Here is a 10,289-nt window from a genome sequence, read left to right as displayed (position 1 = left end):
GCCCACATAGATTCTCGAAACCCCTTACGCCGATTTACGAAGTACCAACCCCACCCCCAATAACGAGACAAGTTTATTTTTGCCAAAAAACAACAGTATATATTAAACAAAGGGTTGGAACTACACTTTGTCAAGAGTGTTGTGAAAGAATAGATCTGTCTGAAAAACCAAATTGGCGTAAAGTTTTTAGACATACCTTGATAATTAACGGAATTCTCACCAGCCACTATTGCGACGAATGTCGAAAAAGGCTAACTGTCTCTAGAATCGGGAATGAATGCTTTGAATGTTTTTTAAGATTTACTGAATTTCGAGAAGACTTGCCTGAAGTAACGCTTGATGAAGATACTACAATTTTAACAATAGAGGCATATGAAGAAGAACTTTGAATGAATAAGAAAATATATATATATATACTCCTCACTTGAGAATCTTTATTATTGCAAAATATATATACTACAATTATTAGCTTTGACATTATATTTATCATTTGCTTGAGCTTTCTATTTACAATTTGCTACGAGAATTATAAAGTAACTTGAAAAAAAAGAAAATCCATAAAAACATTCTTGTTTTACTATCATAGTATTACATGCATATTAAGCAGTGGTATCAACGCAGAGTACTAACCACTATATAATTTTTGTCATTATCTATGTACTAATTTATCATACTGTCTTTATTTTATTGTACTATATCACATTCTTACAGGATTAAGGAACCATAGCATATATATGCTATTTAACCGTACGTATTACCATAAGTTTTCACATTATTAAAATTATTACTTTTACAATCATTGTGCAAAAAACGATTAGAGCCAATAATTATTTCAAAATTTCGTATACCAAGTTATGGCTCAATTTACGCGATCGCACGGTACAGTAAGCGTCGACCCGGAAGTCGAGAAAAGGCAGAAATACGTAGATTACCGCGAAAAATCATCAAATTCCAAAATGTCGCTTAAAGAGCGAGAAGAAACAGCTAAACGCCCTAACGAGGCAATAGACGCGAATTCGTTATTCGAAGTGCTTTCAAAAATCCAAACAGAATTATCACAATTACGCAGGTTACCAGAACAAGTAAGCAATCTCGAACAACGCGTGAATGAAGCTTCCCGCGCCGCGTCCGCGTACGACGAATACGCCGACCCGCCGGAACAGGAAGAACCCGCTGTAATCATGCCAACCCTAAAAATAAAAGATGTAGTAGCAAACATTCCCCCTTTTAACGGTTACAAGATTTCTATTTTCCAATTCGCCCGAGCATGTGAACGTGCTCGAGATTTACTACCGTCAGTGCAAGAACCACAGCTAGTACAGTTCATTATAAATAAAATTGAAGGCGACGCGTATCAAGTCATTGAAGGAAACATATATACGCGCGTCGTAGATTTGTTAGACAAACTGAAAAACATTTTCGCCCCTAATAAATCCGTAGCACAGTATCGCGGAGAACTAGCTAATGCATATAAATCGCCAAACGAGACAGTTTTAAAATACGCCGGGAGAATTAAGGATTTGAGAACAGCAATATTAGATGGAAACAGGCGACAGGGCATCCATAACCCCCGATTATTCAATAATGAAGTTGAAGGAGAAGTTTTAGAAGCATTTGTAAACGGGTTACCATCAAATGTAATTACGCGAATGGAACACCGAAATATAGGCACCCTAGACGAAGCTATTGAGTGGGCCGTAAAGATTACGAGAAATCTAGAAATAGAAAAACAGCGTGAGAGGCAATTTGTGCCTCGGCAATTCCCCGTTACGCGTGCAGATATAAATAATCCAAGACCCGCCGAGCCAGAACAACCTAAATCAATACTGAAGAATCCTAACAATAATTTTGTTCCGCGACCATGGATTAAACCCTTAATACCGGGCCAACCAGGACCGAATTCCCCTGGCATTTGCAATTATTGCAAACTTCCAGGACATAGAGTAGCAGAGTGCCGGAAACTGGCATACAGAAATGCTATGCAGGCGTCGGGAAACGCGGAAGGCCGCCCGACGGTGAGCGCGACCAAGGAACCGGCCCAAGCAACCGCGCACCCCATCACAGTGCAGACCGAGCCGACCACCACAGAAACTTGAAAGATTTTAACGCGGAAGAAGAAGGCTCGAGCTATTCAAAAACTTTATTAAAAAATTATAACGACCCGGCGCTGGTTACCCAACCAACTAAAATAATATCAGATGATTCCAATGCCACTATCGGAGTTGCAAACTTAGGTCCGATGGGTTCAGAAACGCACCAACCAAAGGTCGTCATAACCTGTAAACATTTCAAAGCCTACTGTTTCTTTATGGTAGACTCGGGATCCTCCGTAAACCTCGTAAAAATAGGAATTTTAAAGAGCACCCCTATAAATACTAAAGATAAATTAAAATTAAAAGGCATTACGAAGAAACCAATTCAGACATTAGGGTCAGCCACTTTTGAAATTATGGGGAAAAGAACGAAATTCTACGTTGTCCGAGATGACTTTGGCATACCTGCCGACGGCATAATAGGTGCCGAATTTCTAAATCAAAATAATGCCATCATCGACTATAACCAAAGCTGTTTGGCATTTGAAGACATTCAAGTACCTTTCTTTAAAAAGGAAAAAGTGCTAGTACCTTCACGAACCGTCGTGACGGTATCTTTTAATATTACTAACCCGGAAAGAAAAGAGGGTTACGTTCCTCGAAATGAGCCAGTAAAAGGGTTGATTCTTGGCAGAGCCTTAGTCAAAAATTCCCGAGGGAAGGGGCACATGAAAGCTTATAATTTGACTGAGCGCGATTACACTGTAGAAGTTTGCCCTTTGCCGCTCTTTGAATATTCAATACCAGGTGACTCCGAGGAGCACCTAGGTCCGCTGAATTCCTCTATTTTTGTAAATCCTATGAGCCCAGAAGAGCTCTCCAGAGATGGGAAATCTTTCGTTCCAGAAGACCACGAAGGTCTTGCTATTACTCAAGATGCTTTACCAGCATCTTCGAGCCTCGAACACTCTATTGACACGCTTCCAGGGTCAATAGGACTTGAGGATCTTCTATATTTTGAAAATACAAATTCCATGAGCAATGAAGAGCTCGCCAACAATGGGAAATCTTCATCTTCAACTCTATGAGCCAAAAGGAGCTCTCCGAAAACGGGAAATCCTCATCTTCAAACTTATTGAACTCCGAGGAGTTTTCACATCCTACTACCTCTGCTCAGCCTCCCGCTTCCAGGGACCTGACGGAGTCTAGTATGAGCAACGAAGAGCTCTCCATTACTGGGAAATCTTCGCGCTCCAACTCCATGAGCAATGAAGAGCTCGCCAATAATGGGAAATCTTATTCTACTAAATCCAGGAGCCATGAAGAGCTCTCCCAACTGGGGAAATCTTTCGTTTCAAACGACTATAAAAGTCTTGCAACTACTCAAGACGCTTTACCAGAACACGAGGTCTATAACCTCAGAGGCTATTCGAACAACACAGACGCAATTCCAATGTCTTCAAACCTCGAGGGTCACATACATACAAAAGATGCGCTTTCAGCATCTTCTAACCGCACCGAACAACTTAAATCTTTAATCAACACCGAGCATTTAAACGAAGAAGAGGCGGATCATGTGAACGCCTTACTCAAAGAATACGGAGACTGTTTCCATCTCCCAGGGGAAAATCTAAGCTTCACCATTTCAGTCAAACACACCATCCCAACCACTGATAATATTCCTATCCATGTAAAGCAATATAGATACCCGTTAGTCCACAAGAAGGAGATAGATAGGCAAGTGACTAAGTTATTAGCAGACGAAATAATAACGCCTTCAGCATCACCGTATAACGCTCCTCTATGGATAGTACCCAAGAAGCCTGCGGCTGACGGAAAGAAAAAATGGAGAATGGTAATAGACTTTCGTAAATTAAACGAAAAAACTGTAGGAGACGCATACCCACTGCCCAATATAGTAGAAATATTGGACCAGTTGGGTAGTGCAAAATATTTCTCCATATTCGATCTCGCACAAGGATTCCATCAAATTCCAATGGCTCCCGAGGATCAGGGGAAGACAGCCTTCTCAACGCCCTACGGGCATTACGAATATCAGCGGATGCCCTTTGGCCTCAAAAATGCACCCGCAACGTTCCAACGGTTGATGGATAACGTCCTTACCGGATTACAAGGAAACGAACTATTTGTTTACCTCGACGACATAGTTATCTACGCCAGATCTATAGAAGAACATCATACAAAAGTCAGAGAATTAATGCAGAGACTAAGGGAAGCAAATCTGCAGTTACAACCCGATAAGTGCCAATTTTTAAGGCACGAAGTTGCCTACCTAGGGCATGTTATAGGAAACGACGGCGTACGACCAGATCCCAGCAAAATTGAAGCTGTTGAACACTTTCCGATTCCCCGAAACTATAAGAATATAAAACAATTCCTCGGGTTAACAGGATATTATCGACGATTTATTAAAAATTTCTCAAAGATAGCGAAACCATTAACAGATCTTTTAAAGAAGAATAAATCTTTCGTTTGGACCCCATCCCAAGAGAACGCATTTAATTCCTTAAAACACGAACTATTAAAGGAGCCTGTCTTGCAATATCCAAATTTTAAAGAACCATTTTTACTAACCACCGATGCCAGCGGATACGCAATAGGAGGCGTATTAAGCCAAGGACAAATAGGAAAATATTTACCGATTTCATATATTTCCAGGACTCTAAATGAGGCAGAAGGAAGATACTCCACCATAGAGAAAGAGTGCCTAGCCGTAGTCTACTGTGTGACATACTTTAGGCACTACCTGTACGGCAGAAAATTTACAATACTCACTGACCATAAACCACTAGTCTGGCTACATTCAATCAAGGACCCTAGTTCAAGATTATGGAAATGGAGGCTAAAACTCTCAGAGTATGAATATGAGATACAATATAAAACAGGAAAGACTAACGTAGTAGCGGACGCACTCTCTCGAAATCCACCTATTCCTGACGCATCTATACTCCCTTTGACGAAATCCGATGACGATTCAAATGAATCTCTTTTTTCATATCAGACGGCTACCCAGCAGTCTAGACCCTCCATCACCTTCCCTTCTAACGCCTCAGAAGAAAACGCTTTACTAACTCCCCCAGCAACAACAAGAATCCCATCTCAATTCCAATTCCCCAGCACTGAGAACATAAATGAACAAGTGCGGGAACTAAATCAAAGCGATTCGGAAATGTCGGTAGAAAACACGGAAGACGAAAGTGAGGATAACATACCTGCCTCTCCACAACCCCGCTCTTCGGGCGAGGAAAACGACTTTAGGATCAACGAAACGCGAGACTCGCTGCTATCCCGAAAAGACAATCATATTATTTTCACTACGCTAGAAGGACATCCCTACGACAAAGGCGCAAAAGATTATTTGGCTGAGAATAAACTCCCCACATATAAAGATTTAATTTTCGCAAGAGTAAGAGTAACTAATCTAAATAACGGTAAACATTTAATAAATATTCCCATTAAGCAAAACGAAAAAATACAGACGGAACGAAACGACATAATAGAAGGATTAAGATCATTAAGAGATGCCATAATCGAGCTAAACTTGAAAACCGTTAGTATAGCACAAAACGATCTGTATGATACGATCCCATGGATTTTTATTTATAAGAGCCTAGAAAGATTTCTTTCCGACTTATCAATAACCATAACAATCTGCAAATCTTTAGTAAGATGCCCCGGCATAACGGAAAGAACGAATATTATTTACGAAAAGCACGCCACAAAGATAGGAGGACACAAAGGTATAAATAAAACTTATCATCGTATTAGGCAAAATTATCACTGGCCTACAATGAAAAGGGATATCCAGGAATATATAAGAAATTGCAAGGACTGCCAAGTAAAAAAATTGACAAGGGTAAAGACAAAGCAGCCTATGATGATAACTGACACTCCAGGAGTTGCTTTTGATAAAGTATCGATGGACGTAGTAGGGCCATTGCCGATGATAAGCCGAAATAACTCCTATATTTTAACAATACAGGATCTTTTAACGAAATATTCAATAGCCACGCCCATGGAAACGGCGGATTCCTTCTCAATAGCTGATGCCTTTATAAAAGATTTCGTTTGCATATACGGAGCACCAAGAGCTCTATTAACCGACCAAGCTCCAATCTTCTTTACCTCTTTAATGAAAGCAATTGCTAATTATTTTAAAATAAAACAATGTCGTACAACCGCTTATCATCCGCAATCAAATGGATCAATTGAACGTTCGCATCACGTACTAACTGAATATTTAAAAATGTACACCAATCAAAATAGCGAATGGGACGAGCACATAAAACCTGCCATGTTTGCCTATAACACCTCAGTCCATGAAGGAACGAACTATACCCCCTATTCCCTAGTCTTTGGACATCTTCCTAGAACTCCATCTTCCACAATAATTCCAGAAGACGCCACTGAACAACCTTATCAGGACTATCTCACTAACCTTTTCAAAATTTTAAGAAATTCGCAAGGCCTAGCAAAACAAAACTTGGTACAGTCAAAAGAAAAGAGTAAGGTATATTATGATAAAAGAATTAACGTTCAAAATTTCAAGGTTAACGATAGAGTTTATCTATTAAAAGAACCCATGAAAGGGAAATTAGACGATCAATATACTGGGCCATACAAGATTTTAGAAATGTTACCAATGAATAACGCAAGGATAGATTTTCGTGGTAAATCACGTGTAGTCCATATAAATAAATTGAAGCTGTGCAAAGGCACATATTTTATTGACCCGGGTTGAAAGAAAGCGCAAGAAAGAGAAATTTTGTGAGCGCGGCCTGGACCCCCGGATCCAGTAATTTTAAGATATTTTCATATTAGTCTCATATTAATATTAAAGATTTTTGTTTTAATAACACATACACACATACTTGACACGTCTTGTAACATAAAACAACACGAACAACCCATATTACTCTCGTATTTTATACTTAAATATAATATTTCTATTTTAAGGTTTACTACATTCCAATGCTTCTAATTACCGCAATGTTCTCTGGCACAAGGGCCATAATAGCCTACGATTGCGGAGGAGCATACCTGAATGTGACCACTGTATCTTTACTACGTTCAGGCGAATGCGACATCGACATCGAGACACCTGCGACAATCAATACATACATACAGCTGCTACAACTGTCAAACTACGCGCAAACTCACATAACTCAATGTAAGATAGAAATCTTAAGAACCATATCTCACTGCGGAATGCACTCGCATATCTCAGCCGTTCATAACGGTTACGCAAGCTACTTGCAAGAAACATCTCGCGCTAGGTGCATTCAAATGCATAAAGAGGGCCTCTTAAAGGTAGGAACCGCAGAAATTATTGACGGACTTAAATCAAATCACACGTATTATAGAAGCGTCACGCTCGCGGGTAAGGTAAACGTAGATGGAACCTGTAAAGGCATCCAATATTCGGATTATTACGGCACATGGGATGACGTAATAGTCCAAGCAACCTTAAAAATCTCCCTCAGAGATTCATACGTACTGGTTAGATTAAACGCAGGAAAAATAATGCTAAAATCGGGCACAGTTTGCGACCTAGCTGACGAATCCTGTATAGACTCGGACGATGGTTACACCTTTTGGGAAGGAATACCCAATACCGCTTGCGGGTTTGAAGCATACGACGTCTTATATGAAGGCACCTCTACTAAAATCCAAGGCCTCCTTAATTCCCAAAACACCACTATGTTTACCTTAGAATCCCAAGACACTACTTTTGCATTAACGTTGACGCGGAGACACACTATTTGCGGCTATACTCTATACGGAACAGAGCATCCAAAATTATTTATCTTTGAAACAGAAAAAGGAAACATTTTTAAAGCAAGGTCTAAAATCGCAGTAACTAATTTGGATCTGTTCACATACGCAAATTCAAAATTTGTGTATGTTGAAAAATATATAAGAAGCCAAATCACGTCATTATACAGAGACATCATTGTACAGAAATGTGAGTTAGAAAAACAAGTAATTCAGAATACTTTGTCTCTGGCAGCAATACAGCCGGACGAATTCGCCTATCGAATGATGAAGTCACCTGGCTATATGGCAGTGACTTCAGGCGAAGGGATCCACATTATCAAATGCATAGCAATAGAAGTTACTTTGCGAAAGACTAACACTTGCCATACGGAACTGCCCGTGACCTTTAGAAATGCTTCTCTGTTCATGACATCAAAATCCCATATAGTAATTAGACACAGTACTATAAGGGACTGTAATCCATTACTCCCGATCCTATATAACATTGAAGGGACATGGCTCCAATTTAATCCTACCCCATCCATGGCAACCTCCCCACACGAAATTAAACCCCTTACAAAATTATCCTGGAAATACCTTGCGCCAAAATCACTAGCCACCAGTGGCATTTACTCCCAACAAGACCTTGACGAATTAAGGGGATCCAATATTACCGACAGAACGCGAATATTCTTTATTTTGAAAAATCTTTTTGTTGATTATAGATATCAACAAATCCTTTTCCACAATTAAGGTACACATAATAACGGAGTGCGGAGTTTAACATTTCATATGAAAAGTTAAAAAAAATGAGAAAATTACAGTTTTGTTATCGGCTTCTGCGTCACCATTTACTTAATATAACAAATGTGTAATCTACACGTGCCTAATCAGTAAACTCCGCACTCGGCATTTCATCAAAGAGTATAAGTGAACTTAGAGAAGTGAGTTTAGAAGCTTTATAAAAAAGATTTTGCAAAATAAAATTTTCGTGCATATGTGTGTGTGCGAGATGGAGGCTCAAGAGTAAAACAGAGCAGTAGATTAGTTGCGTGATGTCGCGATAGACGGAGCTGTAATCTTACACGACAAGGACAGACATAATCGTACTACCTTTGTCTCTTTCATGCGTGTAGAGTAATATACATGTACGCACTAACATTATTGTAGTATCTTTTTTCTCTCGATCATACGCTCTGTCTCTTTCTAATCGCTCGCTCGCTGTGTACTACGTATCGCTTAGCTTCATGCTCCTCGCATATTCACTTACGCGTTCACTCGCCCTTCTCTCTCTCTCTCTCTCTCTCTCTCTCTCAGCTCGTTCATTATTATATTCTTTTATTCATTTATTCCCATTATTATATTTTTGTATTTGCTCAATTTTTATTCTTTCTATTCTCGTCTCCCTACATGATCAATTTATTTATTTATTTTTGTTTTATAAAGCATAAATGAGATACACAACAATAAGTTATTTTCTTTTTCTATTTAACTATAATTAAATACAACACATGTACATACAAAAATACACATAATTAATTACTTTTTCTATTTATATTACACAATGTCTCATTTATATTCTATAAAATAAAGATGAATAAATTAATGATTAAATTAATAATTATTATTATATTGGAAGACGAGAATAAAAAGAATAAAAATTAAACAAATAAAAGAATATAATAATGGGAATGAATAAATACAATAAAGAAGAGAAAAAGAGGAAGAGAGGGAGAAAGAGAAAGAGAGAGAAAGAGACAGAGAAGGAAACAAAAAGAAAGACAGAAAGAGAAAGAAACAAGGAATTTAAATGAATGAAATATATTTAAAAAAAACTGTATTTAAAAATTTTTTTACATAGCTTATACGTGTGTGTGCGTGCGTGCGTGCGTGTGTGTGTGTGTGTGTGTGTGTGTGTGAACTTAATATAAAACTAAAAAAAATGTCTGGATGGTGCGCTTGGGGGAGGCACGGATGGTCCGGACGATGCCGGCACATATCCAGGTGGTGCGGACGATGCGAGCACATATCCGGGTGGTGCGGACGACGCGGGCACATATCCGGATGGTGTGGATGATGCGTGCACATATCCGTATGGTGCGGACGATGTGGGCACATATACGGGTGGTGCGGACAATGCGGGCACATATCCGGGTGGTGCGGACGATGCGGGCACATATCCGGGTGGTGCGGACGATGCGGGCACATATCCGGGTGGTGCGGACGATGCGGGCACATATCCGTATGGTACGGACAATGCGGGCACATATCCGTATGGTACGGACGATGCGGGCACATATCCGGGTGGTGCGGACGACGCGGGCACATATCCGAGTGGTGCGGACGATGCGGGCACATATCCGGGTGGTGCAGATGAGGCGGTCATGTATCTGGATGGTGCGGACGATGCGGGCGAATACCGCCGCATTTTATTATATTTTTTTTTATTTTTAGTACTCTGCGTTGATACCACTGCTT

At 39.7% G+C, this 10,289-nt stretch overlaps 1 protein-coding gene across 1 annotated transcript in view; it reads left to right on the top strand.

Moving 5' to 3' along the window:
* Positions 1 to 8,096: 8,096 nt before the first annotated feature.
* LOC138932797 (uncharacterized) overlaps positions 8,097 to 10,289 on the top strand; it is an 8,070-nt gene continuing 5,877 nt past the window's right edge. Inside the window, exon 1 of the mRNA XM_070294972.1 lies at positions 8,097 to 8,465. Coding sequence (XP_070151073.1) covers positions 8,097 to 8,465 — 369 coding nt within the window. The remainder of the gene's footprint in view (positions 8,466 to 10,289) is intronic.

The sequence above is a fragment of the Polyergus mexicanus genome, unplaced genomic scaffold (genome assembly GCF_030449975.1).
Source record: "Polyergus mexicanus isolate NDT 795.1 unplaced genomic scaffold, iyPolMexi1.0 SCAF_4, whole genome shotgun sequence".
NCBI classification, from domain to species: Eukaryota; Metazoa; Arthropoda; class Insecta; order Hymenoptera; family Formicidae; genus Polyergus; species Polyergus mexicanus.
Note: the sequence above shows the minus strand (reverse complement) of the source record. Positions and strands in the feature narration are given on the sequence as shown.